Source organism: Hydractinia symbiolongicarpus, chromosome 4 (assembly GCF_029227915.1).
Source record: "Hydractinia symbiolongicarpus strain clone_291-10 chromosome 4, HSymV2.1, whole genome shotgun sequence".
Classification (NCBI taxonomy): domain Eukaryota; kingdom Metazoa; phylum Cnidaria; class Hydrozoa; order Anthoathecata; family Hydractiniidae; genus Hydractinia; species Hydractinia symbiolongicarpus.
In genome coordinates this window covers 9981885-10004529 of record NC_079878.1, presented here as the reverse complement: position 1 = coordinate 10004529, position 22645 = coordinate 9981885, and the positions used below count along the sequence as shown (strand labels likewise).

The 22645-nt window shown below is 32.8% G+C and overlaps 2 protein-coding genes across 3 annotated transcripts in view; one reads left to right on the top strand and one right to left on the bottom strand.

Moving 5' to 3' along the window:
- The window catches only part of LOC130641170 (eukaryotic translation initiation factor 4 gamma 1-like), a 28441-nt gene extending 9150 nt beyond the window's left edge, over positions 1–19291 (bottom strand). Inside the window, exons 1-14 of one of the 2 annotated variants that reach the window (XM_057447858.1) lie at positions 19255–19291; positions 19067–19134; positions 13472–13518; positions 10529–10651; positions 9885–10008; positions 9489–9808; positions 5936–6578; positions 5301–5485; positions 5037–5133; positions 3575–3746; positions 3067–3298; positions 2757–2957; positions 2523–2675; positions 2019–2126 (exon numbers count right to left, since the gene is read on the bottom strand). In XM_057447858.1, coding sequence (XP_057303841.1) covers positions 2019–2126; positions 2523–2675; positions 2757–2957; positions 3067–3298; positions 3575–3746; positions 5037–5133; positions 5301–5485; positions 5936–6578; positions 9489–9808; positions 9885–10008; positions 10529–10651; positions 13472–13518; positions 19067–19076 — 2415 coding nt within the window. In that variant the 5' untranslated portion in view covers positions 19077–19134; positions 19255–19291. Of the gene's footprint in view, positions 1–2018; positions 2127–2522; positions 2676–2756; positions 2958–3066; positions 3299–3574; positions 3747–5036; positions 5134–5300; positions 5486–5935; positions 6579–9488; positions 9809–9884; positions 10009–10528; positions 10652–13471; positions 13519–19066; positions 19235–19254 lie in introns of those variants that run through there. The other variant, XM_057447857.1, reaches the window with a different exon arrangement.
- A 120-nt stretch (positions 19292–19411) lies between these two features.
- Positions 19412–22349, top strand: LOC130641173 (uncharacterized). Its single transcript, XM_057447863.1, has 2 exons — positions 19412–22107; positions 22270–22349. Exons 1-2 carry the CDS (start codon positions 21619–21621, stop codon positions 22273–22275), a joined length of 495 nt encoding a protein of 164 aa, XP_057303846.1. The 5' UTR covers positions 19412–21618; the 3' UTR covers positions 22276–22349.
- The last annotated feature ends 296 nt before the right edge of the window (positions 22350–22645 follow it).

Sequence of the window (22645 nt, the reverse complement as noted above, 5' to 3'; positions counted from 1 at the left end):
TTTGACTTGGAATGGTGGTTGAATAAAGAGGTTGAGCAGTGTATAACGGAAAAGAGGAAACTTTGGAAAGAGAAAAGTCAGGTGGTAGTTAAAATATTTACCTAGAACTCAAGCATCATACTCGTACAGCAGTGAATACGGCAAAATCAGAAGCAGAGAGAAACAGATCTGCAGATGTGCTAAGATGGGAAGACCAGTGCAATGAGTTGTTCAAGATAGGAGAGCAAATGAAGTAGTTGTAGGTGAGAATGCATATATAATGATGGTGTCTTGGCTAGCAAAAGAAGAAAAACTCAGCTTAGAAGAGTTATTATTAGAGGTTGCCTAATACTAAGTTTGATTGGGATGAGGATAATTTGCCTGATGATGTTGAAAATGGGCCAACTATGTAGATCTATTAAGACAGAATGGGTAGTAGGCAATTATAAAGGATGGTGTTATCAGGAGTGACTGGTAATCAAGTGTAACAGTGAATTATTCTATGGCAAGGGTGATTGATCAAGTAATGAACGTTTTGGAAAGTGTTTGATAAGTTACTTAAGAAAAGAATTAATATAGAGGAGATGCAATTTGGTTTTGCTACAGAAGCAATAGTTTTACCCAGACAGCTTCAGGAAAAATATTTGGGAAAGAGAAAGCACCTCTATCCTGCCTTCGTAGATAAAAGAAAGCTTGTGATAGAGTGCCTCACAAAAGTTATTGGGTGGGCTATGAGAAAATTAGATGTGAATAAGTGGCCAATTGCGATGGTACAGTCTATGTACAGCAAGCAATGCTAGAAGTCGTGTCAGAATTAATGATTAACTTAGTGATGAATTTAGTGTAAATGTTAATGTACATCAGGTTTCTGTACTTAGTCCTTTGTTGTTTGTTCTAGTCTTAGAAGCGCTGCCGATGGAGTTCAGAACAGGTTGTCCATGGGAGTAATTGTATGCAGATGATTTGGTTCTTATAGCTAAGTTAATAGATAAATTAGTTGAAAAGTTTGAGAAGTGGAAGAAAGGACTAGAAAAGAAGGGTTAAGAGTGAATGCAGTCTAAAGTGTGACCTTGTAGTTGGAAAGTGGCCTTGTGGAGTTTGCATGAAAGGGATTGGCAGTAACTTAAACTTTTGTCAGACTTGTAAGTACAAAAAAAGTACAGTGGTATTGAAGAAAGGTTAATAGCTCACAATCAGTTTGTATGCAACCATTGCGAAGGTGAGATTATAGAGAATGAAGTATTTTCAGCTTTAATGATGTACAACAGTGGCTCGTTAGAAATAAGAACTTTTGTTCCTTAGATGATATGTTGGGTAGTGAAGGGGTGTTGTAAGACATGTAACTTGTGGGATGTTCTGCCTAGAAAAAATCCAGAGAGTTACTGGCTTTGTTGACTAGTATAGTTTTGTCGATTAAGGTGAAAGGTAGGTTGTATAAGGCCTGTGTAGGAAGTGTAAGTTGTACAAATGTGATTCATGGGCAGTGAAACAGGCAGATCTTGACTGTTTAGAAAGGAATGATATGAAAATGGTAAGGTGGATGTGTAACGTTAGTGTGAGAGACAGAAAAAGTTCAGATAAGCTAAGAAGCAGGCTAAATATATATAGCATTGAAGATGTTATCTAGATAAGAAGATTGAGTTGGTTGGGACACTTGGAAGAATCGAAAAATATATGGTTTGAAAGTTCTGATTCAGTTCTAAAACTTTTTTAAAATAGTTGTCTTTTTTGATTTACCCCTTTTAAAGCATTAGCGATAACTGTATTATGACCTTGCTTTTTGTTTTAAAAAAGTTTAGTAGGCCACAATTATCATGACAACAAATTTGCTTTTTGGCAAAACGATGGGTTGGAAAAAATATAAATTTTATTTGGAGAAAAAGCAAATCAAGATTTTTTACCTGCTAAAAGTATGGCGGAAAATGTTACACTTAATAAGTTAAAAAATGAAAGATAAAATTTGTTTCCTTATCATATCATTTCCTTAAGCACTAGACACACCAACCCTACAAAGTTTGTATTATACAAATTCAGCTCACCTTTAATTTAAATAGTTCACCTATGAAACGGATATTTCCAAGCATTCTTCTTCTATTCATCATTTCTCTATAATCAAGTTCTTCTTTCCATGCCTTTTTCTCTTCTTCCTATAAAAATGAATATCACAATTTTCAAAATCAAAAAACGTAACTCTAACTAACCTGTTACTTAGGTGTGTAAATGTATACTCAGAAAAGATTTTTCATGCATGACAATAACATGAAGGGGAATCTTTATCATCATAGTCATACACAGAAAAAGAACAATAAAATTTATTTTATGATTTTAAGTTCGAGTTCAATTACATTATGCAACTAGAAGTTTGCATAGGTTAAATTATACAGAAATAAACAAAATAAGCTTTAACTTTAACTTCAATCCATGCAAAGTTGATTCAAACAAAATTAGTTTAAAATAAATTTTGTGGCCTTTACAAACATTTGGAAAATTTTAATTAAATGTAGTACAACTCCAGTGTATAATGTTACATATGTACCACTTACTGTTTCAAACTTTTTCAGCCTATCTTCCTCCAACAATTTTTCATCTGAACTCTCTTTTTCAAATTCCTTTTGACATTTATTTAGTAAAACCTTTCTAAACGTAACTGTACTTGTCGACGTTTTTTCGGCTGTATTTGTAGCAGAAAATTTGAACTAAATGAATAACAGTAGATAAATTTAACACATACTTCAAGCAACATTTTCCCGTTAAAATCTGAGAAATGTGTTACTTACGTTATCGGTAAGAACTCTGCACATGTTGGCATATGCAACGCTGAAACCAGGTTCACTAACAGCCTTTTCAAAAATTAAATCTATGGCTGATTCTAATTTCTTTGCATTATCTATATTCAATTCTAACATTTTAGCGACCAAAGTCTTGAACTTTTGAGGTGTGAGTTTATTAAGTACACTTCTAACATTACGCTCCAGTTCCTAAAAGAATTGTAAACTATTCTATTGATGGACAGAAAATGTGGATCCGATCACATACTATGAACTTAACTAACTGTCAAAAAAAGAATTGAACCTTTCAGAAACTTACTTTTGTTATTTTCTCTTCTTCTGGTAATTCCTTATCCTGGTCTTTAGGCCTAACCCAGGCATTCTCTGATTTTTTTAATTCCACTTTTTGGAATACTGGAGCTTGTATTACTTTTTTTGGTCGCCCTTCTCCACGTCCACCTCCACTTCCTTTTGATCTTCCACCAGAAGATGACCTGCCACCACTTGTGGAGCGCATAAATTGGGGCATAAAATCGTTTGGTGCAGAAATCCTAAAGACATTATACTTAAAAACTTAAACAAGATATATTTTTACATAGATTAGTTACAAGCATTAGACTTTATGCAAAGTCAAAACAAGCCTATTAAAAACAGTCTTCAAATCAGAGTATGGCTCTTGTGCACAAACACAAAGCCATACTCCCGAACAGGCATCAGGAGATATGATCTGCTGTTTAAAAAGCCGGTAAACCAAGGAGGAAGCTGACTTTACCAACCACAGAATAAAAAAAAAATAATCAGGTTCTATTTTGTTGAAAAAAACTTGCCTTTGTCCAGGAACCAATGCTTTTACAGGTGCATGAGCCTGATTTAACACAATATCTATATCAGGTAGTCCTTGAGGTTTTGAGGTGCTTATAGATGCAAATTGAAGCTTGAGAAGAAAATCTCGATCATATTGGAGCTTTTCATCATCAGAAATTGTTGTATTCGGTGTATCTACAAAATAAATAGGCTTTTTAATTTATTTTGCAAGCTGAAAAGTCCCTACTGTTAAAGGGGAACTAACAATTGATAACAAGTTGGGCTTAAATTGTTCATTCCAGAAATTGATTTTGTAAAACAAAACGAGCCTCGGAGTTATTTGTTTTTTGAAAGTAGTAATATTTCATTTTTTGCATGTTATTAACTGTTGGTAATTATTCCTGCTTTAAGGTTAAATGTGAATATCTTGAGAAGAAAAAGAGCTTTATAGGGTATAGATACGTATTCAGTATATTTATTACACTTTAGCATTACTGTCACATTTTTTCGAAAAAACGCGTTGTTCGTTTTTTATTTAAACATTTGTGAAAAAACGAATTTTTGCTCGCTCTTATGTTTTAACCTGTCTTTTTCTTTAAATAATCAAAATATACATAAAATGTGACAAAGTATTTGCAACAGGTATCGATGAGCACGTGTGCAAAGGTTTGTTAAGTTTCTCCATTGTGGGGGGAGTTTCGGACATTTTACGTGATGTATACATCGTGAAAAACGAACATCTAAAATTCCTTGTAAAAGAGTTTTTCGCAACCTGACCTTTACAACAATAGCCTATTCAATTTATACCTGGGTTTTCCTTTAATTACTGCTGAATAAAATCAAAACGTTTTGATTTTATTCCTCGTTAAACAAACTATTTTTTTGCTTCTTGTAATAATTTTTAATAATTTTCGGTACAATACACAATCAGCTGTTCCGTAAGTATGCTATTTTTAGTAAACTTGATGTATAATTTATCGAATAGTTCACCGCCTAAACATGTGAGCATGTAACTTTTTTCAATAGTTCTTCTTTAAAATTTACATTGAAAAAAATCCACGAAAAGAACAATTGAAATAAAAAACTTTCTTGTGAAGCAGAGATAACATAAACCATTCCAATAAAATTTCTGGAAAGTTAAAAACATAGAAAATACTAAGATAGAACAAAATAGAATGCAAAATTTGAAAAAGAGACACAGAACTTCAAAATTCAGGTCACAATAGTAAACATGTGCCCTCTATGCATCACATTTGTATCAACAAACAAAGTATGGACTAGATACAGTTCTTATATTTTTGACAATTATAATTGTCTACGCCATGTATGTAATTTAATGATCCCCTAAAATAAGTAGTTATGTTAGTAAGATTTATACCTTGCCCTCCTAGTTTACCTAGACCACAATTTAAATCGTCTAAAACCCTGTATTGCCTCCTAGCAAAATACTATGTGAAGATGTTATGTTAACCATAAGTGACAAACCTTCTGATTTAATGATTTTTGTTTCAGTTCTTTTTGGAAGTATTTCTGGTTCTTCTGCGTCTTCGTTTCTGATGACTTCTTTTTCTATACTTTTTTCCTGGCAGAAGAAATAGATATGAATAAAGTTTGTATTTTATTTAACAAACAAAAACAACATATACCATAAAATTGTACACATTTATACAACAGCTGTACCTAACCATCAACCTATTAAATGTTTAAACTTTTTTGCTAATTTGACTTTAAGAATTTTGCCTTGCATACCTTTTCCTCCCATGTTTTATCTTCTGGAGCCTTTTCAAGAACTTTTGGAGCTTCAGGCTGCTTAACAATTTTTTCCTCTACAGGGTTATCAACAAATGCACTTAGCATATCATTGTTGTTTGCTGAATCTTTAGCATCCATATCTTTAAATCTGTTCTTAGGCTTCTTTTTCTTGGGTACTGAAACTATTAAAAAAGCAGAATAAAAATAAGCAGTTTAATAAAGTTTATTTTCTCCTTATCCTAAATTTAGTCATCATCATTTTATAGCTTTACACTAATAATGGAATTTATCAAAGCATAACATGGCAGTATCCAAAACGTGGGCTTTGACGATGAACTAACTTTTTGAAATGCAGGTAAAAAAACAATACTTACCACCTTTATTTTATTTCGGTCATGTCGTTAAATTTATTAAAATATCCTATTTAAATGTGTATTGATAACAGTAGATTAAGAGTAATGAACATGGACCTTCAGATTTTATGAGATGTCGAAAAACAGACTAACATGATAATAGCATGTAAGAACAATTAAACTATTTTTTATATAAATGTGAAGTGCACTATTTTAATGGTGCACCTCACAGACGCATAGTATAAATTACAAGGAAAGTATGGCTTTAGGACATATTACCTGTACTAAATGCTGAAACAGGTTTTTCTGAATCCTCCTGTTCAATTGTATTATTATCATTCTGAGAGTTATCTTGCATGCCTTTCTCTGGTTGGGCTTCCAACACATCTTCAACCTGGCTAGTGACCGTTTCTTCAACAACGGTTTTTTGTATTATTTGTTTGCTGTCTTCAGCAATGCTCGCTTTAATTGTGTTTTCACTTTGTATTAAGACATCTTTTTTTAGGGTTTCAACTTTTTCAGAGTCCCCAACTTTCTCAGAGCTCTCAATATCTTTAGAGTTTTCAACTTTTTTAGAGCTTTCAATGTTTTCAGAGCTTTCGACTTTCGCAGAGCTTTCAAGTTTTTCAGAGCTTTCAAGTTTTTCAGAGTTATCAGTTAAAGATTTTTTCTCATCTACTTTTACTTCTTTTGTTTTAAATTCTACCTCATTTTGTTTATGTTCAATTGCATTTTCTGATGCTTTGGATTTATGCAAATTTTCTGTTTGTGGAGGTTTTGTAATTTTTACAGGTTTGCTTTCCATGGATAAAGTTAATGGCTGTACTGCATCTGTATTTGATGTGACTTCTGATGATTTTCCATTATAAACTGTTTTAACGTCGGTTTGAGATGGACTTGAGCTTGATGCCACTGCAGCAACCTAATAAAAAAGTCTACCTTGTAAGAGCAACATTATGTGTTTAATTAAGGCATATTCTAGTTTAAAAACACAAACACAAATAAGTTGGAAAAAAAAATGGAAATAATAATAACAGAATTAAAACTTATTGACTTCTTGTTGGGCCATTCACATTCAAACACCATTAAATAGCAATTTACTAATTGGAAACTTAAAAAAGCACACACATGATGGACACAAGATGAATAAGGCATGCTATTCTTAGCACATGCAAAACGTAAAATTTTAGAAGTTTGACCAACGATGCATGCCTGGAAGGCACATCTAAAACACTTGTATGCCTTTTGCTTTCAACAGCATCTTTGTTTTTCTGTATGAATTTCATACATCTGAGAAATTATGCAGCTATGAAAAGGTGTGGAGAATTATATTTTTTATACATTTTTTTTTTAACATGGGTTGATGCAGTTTGGGATGCCACCTACAAATCTTTTGAAGAAAGAAAAGCCTTCCGTTTAAAAAAAAAATGAAAAAAATCCTCACACCATTTCATCACTGTTAACCCAAAACTCATTTTAAAACAGTAGACAAAAAATCATGAGGTTACAAAATATTTGATCTTATAAAAGCGAATTTTTCTTTTTTTTTTGGGCATTTTTAAGTGCAAATTTCTGCTGATTTAGCAATTTAGATAAAAGTCAAAATCGTTTTCGTACGTGTTAAGGTCTACATTTTGAAAAAGTAGTACGAAAATATGCGTCCATAAAACACTAAGTAAATAACACAGCTTAAACAGCTAAAAAAGGGTTAGTGCCACCTTGAACTATGTTTTACAATTTATTTAACTTAATGCTAAGTGTTCTTCGTAACAACTTTTTTTCCTGTAGAAAAGATTTCTCATAAAATGTTTCATTATTCATTACAATTTTAATGAAGGTCAAAATATGCCATCCTTGAAACAATCATAAAATTTTGACTTTCTATCCCCTTATCTGGATGCAGCCTAACTTGAAAAACGCAATAAATACTTATTTCCTAATAGTAACTTTATGCAAAAGTTCTCACAAAAATGTTGATGGAATAATAAACATTTTAAATATAATTTTGCTGGATTATATTGGATATAAGCAAACCCTAAGTTATAAAACATACCACCTCAGTCAGCGAGTCTGTTTTCAGCAGAAGAGTAAGAAAAAGCTTGTCATCACTGATGGTATTTGAATAAACTTTGATTTACAGGTTTGCGCTGATTCTTAAGTTAAATAGGATTATAGGATTGAAGATAAAAATAATGTATTAGGCCCCTCACATTTAACGTCTGTGACCTCATATGCACTTTAAAATTATTTTCAATTAAAGAAACTCGCAAATTTAAACTGGCTTTCTTTTAGGGGGGATAATCTTTCACACTATTTATCCAGATGCTTAGAGAGATGGCTTCAAAATGCACAACTATCCTTAAGCATATCATCATGCAATACATAATAATTACATAGCTACAAAAACATTAAAAAGTTTTTTCGTATTTGTTTAAACCAGCTATCAAAATAAAGGCTTAATGGCAATGTACGACGGTATCTATATGGCGGCTGAAAGTGGCAGTGAATTACTGTTATTGGATACAAAGGCATGAAATTTGGGGATAACGATTGTTCTGTTATCTGGTCGTTACTCTGATCTTTAAATAGTGTGAATGATTTTCTCTTAGCAAAGAGTATTAATATTTGGCAAATATATTTTCACCATTTACTTGTAACAGTCATTTTTTTATTTTTCACTTCTGTGTCAAATTCCTGTTGCCATGTTTGCCATTAATAATAAATGGGACAATTTCATGTCCCTAGTCAGGGATAACAACTAGAACTTGGAGTTACTTAAAACCTTTAAACTTGTTCCAAGCTATTAAGTTTTTATCAATGAAAAAAATTGAATTTTGCATGCATAATGGTGGATATTGCGGTAAAACAAAAGCTCTACAGAAACTTGGTGGTCGGGTATTGATGCAACAATTGCATAACAGAAGTCAGGAAACTGTTAGAATATGTGTTTATGTATGTATGTTGAATATGTATTTGCAGTCTTAAAGTTTAAAATAAGCTTTTCTCTTTCGTTAAGTATTATTTTCCCCCTCTTTTAAATTCTTGGCGAATACAGGTCTATTCTCCTCCCACTACAGAATTACTGGTAATGTAGTTATTGCAAAATAAATATATTTTTTTGACATTGCTTTAAAATTTCCTTTCATTTATTTTTAATATTTATGCTGGATGATAAAGGGTGAAAACAAATACAAGGTTGTAAAACACATACCACCTCAGTCAGCGAGTCTGTTTTCAGCAGAAGACTAAGAAAAAGCTTGTCATCATTGATGGTACTAGTGTACAGAGTGGCCACCCTCTTCTAACTTACACATTGGTTGACATATTTTTAAAACAAAATAGTACTAATAGCAGCATCAAAAGAGAACAACAAAATTCACTTCGCAAGGACTTAATACCTTTGACACAAATTTGGCATTTGATCATCAGGTTATAAAATTGAATGGCCAATTGAAAGGCAAATAATCATTATTTAATTATTTATTTATTAATAATACTGTTTTTTAACAGATTATTTTTATAAAATATTGTAACAGATGCCTGATAAAAAGTTAATGTTGTAAAACTAGGGGGAAGTCAAAGCGCAAAATACCTACAGCTACAAATAAAAAAATTATGTTTTTTTATTAGTGATTTACTACGTAAAAGTTTACCTATGTGAAAACGATTATGACATGACCCCATAGGTATTGAGAGAACTACTGAGTTGGCTTAAAGGTAATCTCTTATGTTCCTTAAATCATGCTTCCTAACATGTGACTTTTAAAATTTAACTACTTTTGCACAACAAAAATTTACCAGTTTTTAGTAATTCTTTTCAACGTAAAATTACCTTTTCTGCGAATTCTGCCTGTATTTTAGCTTTTTTATCATCTTGGGGTAAAGGTGGTGTACTTGATGCACTGGAATACCCACTACTTGGAGTAGTTTTATCAACTTTTTTTAAAATTATATTTGTCACATCTTTTCCTGTTGTAGGATCTTTTAAAACAATAGCAGGCCTTTTTTTCTGTTGTGGCGCCTGCTCTTGAGGTGCTACATAAGTATGCTGTGGAGTTGGTTGTTGAGGAGTAGGGATTTGATTGTACATGCGCTGACCAGTTATATGTTGATTTTGGCTTGTAGCAATTGACTGTTGTACAGGAAATTGTCCTAAAAACAAAGTCAAAAATCATGATAGCAACCAAAAAAAAAGCTACAACAACAAAAATGCAATCTCTCAACAAACCTTGTGGTACCACATATACTGAATGATATTGTCCACCTCGAGGAGTGAAGTAAGGCTGTGGCTGATACTGATATTGTGCATTATATTGAGGCTGCATGTAGCCACGAGGAGCATATTGTGTATTCTATGTGTTAAAAAATAAAAATTAAAACCAAACAGTTTAAAGCCATACCGCATTCTAGTGCTGTATAATTAGGGGCAAATTATATGTGTTCTAGGAATGATAATCATAATTTAACTGGATGAAGAGACCTCAACCTCAAAAAACTATTTAAAGTGTGATATTTCCTTAACAAGGGATCAAATCCACACAATCCTATTTACTATTTTAATTAGCGTCATCAAAGCTCTATACAAGGAAGTATCTGTAATACGAAATTCTAAAGAGATATTTTTGGTGCATTGATGAATTTTTGCTATATTTCCTGTTTGTTGCAAGCACTTAATTCTATTCATTATCTTGGTCAGAGTTTTTCACTCTACACAATAAAGGCAACGTGTAAAAAAAATTTGTGTGCAAAATAATTATTGAATTCTTTAATAATCCAATTATCTAAGACTTGAAGATAGGAGGGGACTACTTTAATAAGACCCGGAAAAAATGGGCTCCCTTTTAAAGTAAAATTACTATATTCTTTAAATACCTGAATTGGAACATATGACTGTGCATTAGTGAATTGAGTCATTTGAGGCATTCGTATAGATTGGCCATTTTGCACATACACTTGCGGCATTTGACTTTGCATAACAGGTGGATAGTTCCCTACCTAAATCAAAATCAATTAGAAATATTACACATTGCATTTCAAATTATTTATGACACATACATTTGCTGATCGTCTATTTAAATAAATTTATGTTAAACCCAGCTCAATTTTTTAATCTAGTTAATAACAAAATAACATAACAAAACGATTTTGAAGCAAATTTAGCTTTATAACGAAACCATTTAAAACGAATCAGAAATTAACAGTGTTCCAATTAGCAGTTCGCAATTCGCAAAGGTAATGATGAAATTGCGAATCGAATATTTTTAAGCGGCGATATAAATGCTTTTTTGATCATGTTTTAAAAGTTTAAGAACGAAGAACGGCGATAGAAATGCTTTTTTAGATCGCATCTTAAAAGTTTAAGAAAGAAAAGCAGCAATAGAAAAGCTTTTTAGATCTCGTTTTAAAAGTTTAAGAATGAAGATCGGCGATAGAAAAGCTTTTATAATATAATTTTCTTACAGCATGCTACAAAAATAAACTATTTGATTTTTACAACATTATTTCGGCTATCGGAGACAAGAAAGTTAAAACTGAGTCGCTAGTTCAGACGCTCAGTTCTTATGTTTGGGGTTCCCCACTTACTTATCTCCAACAGAAAAAATAACAACGCAGGAAAAAGTAAAGCTTGCAAGTCAAAAATACAAATTCTCGTCGAAAAACCAAGTAGCTACCAATAGACATGAAGAAAAAAACAAATGATGAAACAAATACAAGTTCAAGATAAACTGACATTGAAAAACATATGCATTACAGGGACTTAGTAAATGTAACATACTGACACTTCACAAAATAGTCAAAATAATTGTTTTCTAAAACTTCCGAATCAATATCGGAAAATACTTCTATTTTATTTCTAACTTCTTGTGAAGAATTATAATCGAACATCGGAGTTCAAAAGTATTTCTGGAAACATCAAACCATTTCGTAAGAGGCATGCGCATGCCCCTACACATGCGCAGATTTGTTTAGGCATGCGATTAATCTTTGCTTCCTATGTCTGTGATAGCTTTCTGAAATGATCGCAATGACAAAAAAAAACGAAATATGAAGTCAGAGAATAATTTAAAATGGCTTTGCAACCCTTCTTTTTAGTGTACGATGAAAACTGTGTAGTTAAAAATACATATTCTTATAAATTTGCCAATTCTTTTAATTTAAAGAGATCTAACGAAGTAAAAATAGAAGAAAAAATAAATTAATAACAAGAAAGCAAGAGATGCCACTTATAATTTTATGTTTAGATCTTTTATCATAAAAAGTTTTCTTGACCTAAAAAGAAACAAAATATATATTATTACAGATCGTCTGTAACAACGACATACAAAAGATTTTTTTCCCATGTTTTTATAATTTTATTATATTTTTATTTTCCCAATCATAGTGTGCATAATAAAGAGAGTGGCAGTAATGGGGAGGACAAAGTTTCATGTGCCTTATTAATTGCATTTTTTTACTTTTTCACATTGTTTGTGGCCATCTGTTGTTTGAAAGTAGCGAATATAAAAAAGAAAGGAAAGAAGACTATCATTTGAACATAATTTTAACATTTTTTACTATTTTTAATAGCATTTTCAATTATTAAAGGAATCAGCGAATATCTATATGTTCCGTTTTAGCTTTATATTTATAATCCTCTTTTGGTAAATAAATAAAATAACTAAAAATTTTGTTCTTAGTTTTCCTTCTTGAAAGTTGTTTTTTTGATGATTGCACACGAACCACACGCGCAGAATTATTTAAGGCGTGCGATTCATTGCACGCCTACCTAAAATCTTACGAAATGGCCTGAAACATAACAGAAACGCGCAAGATGTAATTTTTTCATTATGGTCAAGAAAAAAACAGTATTGAATTGGAACTTTCCTGTCTTGGATGAGATTAACGTAAATAACAATGTAACAAAAATATTTTGTAAAACAACTGCCGTCCTACTTCATTTTACTGTGGGTAATTTTTTTGCTGTCTTATTGCTGTCGTATTACATCACAACGACAGCAAAAATTAAATAGTCATATAAATATAAAAACATATCGGAACAATATCAAAAAGTTCAATTACTGAATCAATGAACAATTTTTTGATATCTAGGTTGCAATTCCCAGCCGTGCACATTGCTGAAATTTGTACTATACCGGTTCCCTATGCCAAAACAGCCACCCCTGTGTGGTGTACAGGGGCAAAAGTGACAAAATTCAAACCTATGACTTCTGATATCAATCATTTGTAAAACCAGTTTGACAGCTTGGGAAAGTATTTATTGATGAGAATTAGAAATGATTTTTAGATTTTCTTTTTGCAAAATGATTCCTTTAACGAAATAAAGTTCTGTTGTGAGTTTCTCCCAAGAATAATCCTAATCAATTTCCCTAATATAAAGATTTCATAAGAATTTTCAGGTGTTAGTTTCGAGAAATGGCAAAAGGCTATTAGAGGTATAGGACCTAAAAATTTCACATGCAGGTGTCTAATAGATAAATTTAAAAAGTCAAAAGTGTTATAGCCATGCATCATATCCCTCACAACAGGTATAGCTGTAAGTCAATTTTTAGGTTTTGTGAAATGACCCTGTTAATATATGCAGTGATATTGTGTAATTGACATTGACATGCCAGATCTTGTTTTTCTTGATATCAAAAAAGAAGCAATCTTGGAGACAATCCCTGAACTAATACATTTACCAAGATTCAGAAAAGCTGCAAATAGGAAAAATCCAAACAAGTTCTGCCTTCTGCTTGGGTAAATTTCACCACCTAGTACACCAGAAACATTATAAGTATGAGAGTAATTGAATAAAATATTTTTTTATAAACAAACCTGTTGATTTTGATAATGTGCTTGCCCTCCTCGGTTTGGTATGAATTCTAAAAATATGATTTTGTAAAAGTTAAAATGAATTCTGAAAAATCTTAAGGGTTAAATTTTTCAGTAATTATTGGCAATCACAGAAGGCAGAAAGAATGTTTAGAAAAAAGGTATTGAGGTAAGAAGACTAGTTCCATTAAGCCGAAAATTCACCTTAGGAAGAGCATATTAAAACAAAACAAACCAACTCGCTTCGGCACCGAAGTAATTGCTGAAGTATTAGCAGTTGTTAGGCTTTCGCTTCGGCAATAATATTGCCGAAGCGAAACTCGATCGTCGACTGTTGTAGTTTTTTTTATGAATTATCTGTTTTTTTATGAATATTCATATTATCATACTCCTAGATTTCACCAAACAGATATCGCAATAATTGAGAGATACCAGCAGAGATACCAGCAGGACAAGAAATAACATGTGTGTCTCGTAATATAGTTAAATACAAAGAGGCTATAACACTTCACTCTGTGCCTTATAAATCCAAATATAGAACAGTCTGTATATATGCAGTCTCCGACACTACAACAATGACACAAATAAGTTTCCACTGCCCACTTTGAAAAGGACGAAAAATAAAAAACATATAGTCTCGATGCCCCCAGCTTATATTTGAATGATGTAAAGTGTGTCACGAAAATCGATTAGTCGCCTGGTTTCCACGACGATGTTTTTTTAAAAAGTGCAGAAGAAAGTGCCGAAGTCTGCCGAGGCAATTGCCGAAGGTTTTCAGTGCTTTTGACCATTGTCTTTGGCATTTTTTCTGCCGAAGGACTGCCAAAGTGATTTAGAAAAATTGCGAAGTTACTTCAGCAATTATTCGCCGAACCAAATATATCTGAAATTCGAAGACTGCCCTTGGATAAATTCACAGGTTTGTTGTCCTTTATAAACCATGTTTTATAAGTCTCACTACTTGCAGTATCATTTCACGCAGAGACAGACAGACGAGGGCTATTATTAGGTGTTAGCCCGTGGAAAAATCCACGGGTTCGCCCGTCATTTAAATTTAATTGTCGCAACAAAGTGGACAAAAATATATTGCATTTGGTATTGGTGCGCATTATAAAAATTTCGTGATTCCGTTACGGGACGCGGCTTTCGCGGTCACACAGACAAACGACGGCTATTATTAAAGAGACTAGTTTGTAGCCCATAAAAAATCCATCGGTTCGCCGTCCTTCAAATTTACCTGTCACAAAAAAGTGGATAAAAATATATCGCATTTGATATTCGTGATTCCGTAGCACGTCTATTTAACTCAGCGCGGGCTCCGTGCAGAGACAGACAGACGGCGATTATTATTAAAGAGATTACAGGTCTTTCAATGAATCACAAGGTGTGAATGTTTGTTGCCTGAGCATTAAATCACTCACATAAATATTATTACAATATTAACAATTTTTCATCTGATTTCATGCTAGAAGTACTTCTATTACTTTGTGCAACACATTAAGACAGCTATTTTAGGAGCCAGGGGTAGCAGTGAACTCTGAACACTGCACCAATATCAAATAATCATTATCAAGCATTACCGTATTTTCCGTTATATAACCCGGGGGTTATAAGTTTATTTTTACAACTTCCACTGTTGGTGCGGGTTATAATGTTGTGTGGGTTATGTGATAAGTTTTATATTTTCTGTCATTTATTGTGAAATTTAAAGTTTATACAATCAATGAAGAAAATAGTACCAACGGGATAGAATGGTACAATAATATAACTGCAGGCGCGATCCTATATCTACGTAATTTTACTTCAACTACGTGATTTAATTACGAGCTCTCTCTTAACACAATTCTGGAGATCATTTTTCTTTTGTGTTGAATGTAATTCTAATCTATTTATATCTTTGCAATCACATTGAGCACATTGAAATGATTTGCTTCTGGTAATAGAGCAATATAGCAGGTATCATTTTTAGGTTTAATTGACATGTATTTCACAACCTAGTGCCCAGGACTTAATTAATTCCTGTTAAAAATATTGAAAAATATTAAAATTAAAGTATAGATAATAATAATTTTCTTTTTTTATCTTCACTACATTCGGGCAACAGGTGGCTGAAAATATCAAAATAAATATAAAATACAATTGATAAGACACATGCAACTATCTCCTCCTCATTGCCGCCATTCATTTCATCATACACACCGTGATTGCTGAGATATAAATAGATAACAAAATTCTATAAACATTTAAAAAGATTGTTCGGTACATTGATGTTACAGACAATCCTGATAATTATTATGTTGTTTATTTTTATGCCATTAAAACTTAAGGTTACTGTAAAGGAAAAAACTCACTTGATGAGTAGTCTCAGAAAAACCCTTATAATTTATCAATACTTTTATATTTTTTTTATTTTTTTTTTGTTTCTGAATGTTTGATGAAAGACTTTTTTGATGGTGTTATTTTCGTGAGATGTTAATTTTCCAAAAATAAATATAATGAATTAAACACACATCAAATTTTTATATGTATGTTTTAGTATGTTTTAAAATGGCTTCTTTTTCCAAGCGCGAGTTGCAGACTTGTCGTTTTTGCACTATTACATTCAGCATAAATTAACAAAAAGGTCCTCTGTTTTTTTTGTAACAATGTCGTTAATTAGATTATTAGATTAGTTAATTAGATTATTAGATTTAATGATATATTTTTTTTGAAAAATATAAAAATAAAAAATATTTACTTCTAAAAAAATATTTACAAAAAAGTTATTAACTGAAAGAGTTTTATGACTGTAACTTGCATGTTTTATAATTTTTCTTCGTTCTGTTGCTACGTCGTATACTTTTTTTTTCAAAAATAATAAATAATGAACGCATCGCACATTTTAGTTTCGTCGCAACAAATTACCTGCTTTTTAAAACGTGGCAAAATTAGTGTTGCTGTATGCGAGTTCTATGATTATTCGGAAAAAAAATGGGAACAAAAATGAGCACACGCCATCGCACGCCATTGAAAATTATGCCGTGCGAACAACGCACGCCTCAAAATTATTAAGAAGTACCATGACGTGCGAAGCTCGCACGCCAGCATTTTTCTTCCTGACGAGGCCTGTATTATGCATATATTTATACAGAAGTTTCATATTATGCATAATGTTTACAAAAAATATGCTCAACTCATTTTGCACATATTTTCTCGAAGGTGTGAAGGATATAACACCTCTGAAAAGGCTTTTTCCAGAAAAAAAGGATGTTCCAAATATTTTCATGGAATATAAAATATGTCATTCGAAAGAGATTTTTTTTTCTATATTTCATGAATTTTTTGCAAAAAACCTAAAAAAAAATTGTTTCCTTTACAGTAACCTTAAATATACATAAAAAGAGAGATTTTACTTTAGATTTATCACCCAATAGCATTTTTTATTTGTTTGTTTGTTTAATATCAGGAAGCAAGAGATATTGTTGGCTGAAATTAATGTTTACAAATAAAAGGAAAACAGCATTGTCAAATTAATTTTAATTCATTATTATTTCGGCAATCGGAGACAAGGAAGTTGAGACCAAGAGAGTCGCTAGTTCAGACACTCGGTTCTGGTGTTTGGGGTTCACGAGTTTACACGTCCCCCACTTCTCTCCATCATGAAAAAAACAGAACACACGCACATGTACATGTAATACGCTGAATTTTTTTCTTAACACGATGCGGTTTATGCAAAGATGCAGATAAGTGAAACACATCGATTGAAATTTTATGCGGGTTATACGAAGGTGCAGGCTATCTGATAGCATCTAGTTTATAACTCCCTAAAAAAGCTGAGCTGCGGGTTATACGTTGTGCGGGTTATATACCGGAAAATACAGTAACTCATTACCTCAGGTAAAAGTAACCCATATTTCAGTATAGCTGTTGTCACTAATACCATGAAACTTTCTATCTACTTGCCGCTACCGTAAACCAACACATTAATTCCACACCCAAGTTTGGCTGTCATATGTGTCCTAGTTTTCCTAATTGGAATGCACGACCAGCATTGGTTACAATAAATAATCGGCATATGACACGCCAGATGACTAATTTTGTGGGTCAATCCTAAATGTTTTGATTATTTCAAATATATGTCAACTAAAGTGGATGCCAGTTTCAGCCAATCTGACCGTAAAACATCTGATTTGGTACAGTTAAATCCACAAAGATACTATAGCTGATCTGATGTGATGGATTTAGTGTAAAATGCTGATGTACATCAGGGTTTTGTACTTAGTCCTATGGTGTTTTCATCTAGAGGCACTGCTGATGGAGTTCAAAGCAGATTGTCCAAGGGAGTTATTGTGTGCAGATGATTTGGTTCTCGTAGCAGAGTCGATGGAAGAATTAGTTGAAAAGTTTGAGAAGTGGAAGAAAGGACTAAAAGAAAAAAGGTTAAGAGTGAATGTGTAAAGTGATGATTATTAGCAATGAAGCCAAGTGTGACTTTGTAGTAGGCGAGTGAATGTTACCATAGCCCAGGGTTAACCCAAGCCATGTGAGGGAAAATGGGAAGATGGCACCCTGTGTGGGCCGTTGGATGTTGCCAGGAGTTGTCTAGTAGAGCGCGGGCCCTAATAATTGGGTCTACGTAGCTCAAAATGAGCATTAAATACTCTAGGACTCTCGATCTAAGCCATGGCCCCTCCTGGAAATAATAGACAGGGTATATCCCTCAATATTTGTGAGGCTAGCCATGTAAAATACGCACATTTTTAACAAGTATTTCCAGCTTCAATGATGTACAACAGTGGCTTGTTAGAGAGAGTTGGGACACATAGAAAGAACGGAGAATAATTGGGAAATAAAGTGTAAAGACTTGATAGTTCCTGGAGGTAGACCGAGACAGACTTGGTAAGAGGTAACAAGAACAGACTTGATGTAGAGGAATTTCAGTTTAGATCTAACACAATCTAAATCCAATTGAAAGAGGGTTATTAACGTACCCCGTCCAACCATGCTAATATGAAAAACAGCTGTTAAGCCAAAAATGATGATGATGAACTATACAACAAACTACCTCTGATTACGAAACGCATGTGCCGACAAAAGCAAAAAACAATATTCCTGGTGTTCAGGTATCTAATGCCTGGATCAGGGGACCTGATCCCTGGTTTGCAGGTTGAGCCGAACTGGTTGACTGAAAGTCTCTTCGCAAAAACAAGGAACCAAACAAATTTCCATATTTCGAAAAAAAAAGATGACAATCTTTTGTTGAAGGCCGCTAATCCACCTGGTAGAAAACTAGCCTTATTAAAAACTATGATGTGAACTGCCATAGCATGTGTTTGAGAAACCATTGACCTGCATAGAAATATACTATTAGCCATTTAGTTTTTAAAATATTATTTATCTTTTAAGAAATGGCACAGACACAGAAAAACAAATGTATAAGAACAAAATTTCCAATTAATGGAACTTGTTCCTGTTAGCTAGCTGTACTTTTTTTAGGATTATTCTATTATAGTTAACAAGCATGGTGGTGATACCCTTAGAGCTGAAGTATATTAATGATCAGTGAATTTCCGCAAAACATAAAGTTATGTACGTAAAGAATAAAGTAAGTTTATATACCTTTTTGCATTGTACAAAATCAAAAATTTCCATATAAAATTCCATTTATGTATGACATTCCAATTTTGCTTAAAGTATAAAAATAATTTGTTTAAAGGTTAAATTACATTTAAGTCATCATTTCTAGATGCTAACACACAAAATAACCCCACTCAAATTAACAGATATTACACGATTTTGATTCATACTTTTTTTACTAATGGCGGCTCTTATCTCCTGGCAAAGGAGTAGAGAGCGCTGATCATTAGCCGGGTGACGTAATGCATGTTTAGCAACTTTAGGCGCAGTCTCTCCTATTAAATGTGCTTTCTAAGAAAAAACACGGTAAATAAGTTTGACATCGTTTCGAAAAACTACGACTTTTTAGAGAAGATAGCGGCTTAACAGAAATTGCTTTGAAATGGATGTTATAACAGGCTTTTTCAAACTAAATACGATTTTAACAGTGTCGCAAAATGTGAATTCATTGCCTTTCGGGAATGTAATGTAATGCTAAACAGATATTTACAATGGATTAATTGAGGGTTTTTTAGCTTGTCAAGGTTCGTTTAAAAGGTGATAACAGAAGAAGTATGTTGCATTTTTCCAGGAGGGGTTTCGTTGTTTTTAAGGTCAACAAATGCATAGTGAAAACAATAAGTCAATATACACGTGCCGCATTCTAAAAGTCATGCGCGCTATTAACGTTAGGATTTTTTTTTTCGGCGAGAGCAAAACGAAGCAACAAAACGTTGAGACCACAATAACACCAATAACATTACTGCACTCTGAGGACAACACTACACGTACCCAACATTTTGTTTTCACGCATATGAGGCTACGGTAGTTTAATTAGGCCATATTGCCTAATTAGACAATATGATATAGACTATCCGATTTATAACCAAGGGTGACGCATATAGCTAGCTGGTACACTTTAATTATATAGCTAACTATATAGCTACATGTATTTTTGCTTCACACACAGATAATTAGTAATTTATTGTTACGACAGGAAAATTTGTGTTGGCAAAAAATGTTTGGATAAATTTGTTCTGTTTATTAGGATCAATATTATAGGCCAAAAGCAAGAATTATTCTTGTGTTGTTTCAAAAAGTTAGCTAGCTATATACAGCGAGAATTATTCTTGTACTGTTTCTAAAGTTATACAGCAAGTTATTTTGGTCCTAAAAATTATGTTTACTAGTCGTTAACCTGTAAAATAATTCACAGAAACTCATACATACATTATTTTTGTGCATTTTTGTTGTTGCGGTACTTGGAATAAAGCTGCGATGCAACCATTTTAAACATACAAAATACGGCTGTTATTATAGAAATTTTTAGCGTTATTTTAGTGTTTGCTGTGTAGTCCTATAAGACGATATAATATAAGTCATATACAAAACTTTTTATGGTTTTTATCATATATATATATTTAGCTAAAGACTTTCCCAACATGAAAATTTTTCACAAGATCAAAACAAGGGAGGGTGTTACGGCAAGCATATCATGCCATATTAAAAAAGAACTACTTTGGTCATCACTAACATACTGCCTGGTAGCGAACGGATTTGATCAATGATCCCTAGATTTAGTGATGAGATGTGCATATTTTACATGGCTGGCCTTACAAATATCGAGGGATATACCCTGTATATTATTTCCAGGAGGGACCATGGCTTAGATGGAGAGTCCTAGAGTATTTAATGCTCTTTTGGAGCTACGTAAACCCAATTAGGGCCCGTGCTCTACTAGACAACTCCCGGCAACATCCAACGGCCCACATAATGTGCCATCTTCCCAATTTACTTACATGGCTTGGGTTATCCCGGGGCTATGTTAACATTCACTTGTCCGTGTTGAATCGCTGTCAAGAGGAATCGAACCCCGGTCTCCGGCATAACCACTAATCTACGGCGCCACGGACAAATCTACTACACTATGGCAGCAATGTTAGTGATGAACTCAGATAGTTTATCAGGATGGTGTGTCTACATAGGTGAATCTTTATTATAGCACATTCGTTTTGTTTTCATTGTATTTTTTACTATTTTGGTGATAGTTCATGTACTTTTGCTAAAGATGGTATAAAAATATCTTTTGGTTGATGATATTGGATTTTATGTATGCAATTAAGACCTGAAAACAGTACCTTCAATTCTGTTCACAGGAGCATTAAAATTATTTAAAATTTATAATGAAAAAAGTGCAATACAGCAAGCATACCCTGCATTGTTTTTGCATAGATTTTTCCATCAGGTGGTCTGTTTAACAACAGTCTTAATAAAATATTAAATTTTCATTAGTGTATTTTTGTAAACAACAAGGAGAAAAACATATAATAATCATAACGAAGGAGGGTGTTACGACAATCTGTCTTGTTCATTCACTGGCACCACGGAAATATAAACGGTCAGTCGTATCCGGCCTAGTTCATCGAATACATCGAGCGTGTAGCACATGGTCGAATTTTCACCAAAGTCTAGAAAAAGGTAAAACTGTTCTTGAGAAAAATCAATATCCGAAAGCTTTCTATGACCCGATAATTTAAAGTACGATATCTAAGATTATGGAAAATAATGATAACGAGAATCCTGATGAAGAAAACGAGAAAGAAGAGTCTGAAGAGAAGATGATTTTCATTCAATATCGTGGGCGAGTTTCGGAGAAATTTGAAACTTCTATGAGAAAGTTGAATATTCCGTGTAAAATTATTTTCACATTGAAAAAGTTGAAAAGTTCTCTGCCTCCATTGAAACCTGTAATTGAAAAATGTTTCAAAAGTTGTTTGGTATACAAAATAGAATGTCCACGATGCAACTCGTGCTATGTCGGACAGACGAGCCGACATTTAATCAAACGACTTAAGGAACATAAAAGAACTGGTCCGGTGGGAAAGCATTTCGACGATTGCAATAATCTTTTAACAATGGAAAATGTATCAATTTTATGTTCATCAACACGGAACGTTTATCATTTAATGACTCTTGAGGCGTTAATGATCAATTACATCAAACCGGTTTTAAATACAAAAGACGAATATAGAAGCAGAGCATTGGTAATAAAAATTTAATTACCTTACTCTCTTCTAAACTCGTTTTGTTTTTAGATTTTCTTGTAAATTTGATTTGTTGTAGTGTGAGGTGTAGTTTATGTATGATATGTTGAATAATTTTATACTTGTTTTTAACTGTTTTTAACATTATTTATTTGCTTTTAGACCTGAGGATGGATAATGTTTATCCGAAATATATTGTCAATAAAAAATAATAAACATACTCATTGTTGGTCCTAATATTGGTATTTTATCCTGAAGCCACAATGTTTCTATCTTATTTGTCTTGTTTTTCACTTATATTATAACTATTTTAGCAAAAGATAATCTCACTATGAAGCTACAATTTATGTAGTTTATTTTGTTGTAAATCACATATTTATATTGGATTATGCGTGTGTAAGACCTGAAGACCACACACCTAATTGGGTTTTAGGTGTGTGTGGAGGCATGCGAGTTTGGTCGCACACACTAGAATGACAGGATTAATGCACTAGAATGACAAGATTGCTTTAAATCCTTGTTGCTGATAGCAACAAGC

Bases quoted from the DNA above. Each gene is read 5' to 3' on its own strand.
- LOC130641173 (XM_057447863.1), top strand. From the start codon at position 21,619: ATGGAAAATAATGATAACGAGAATCCTGATGAAGAAAACGAGAAAGAA.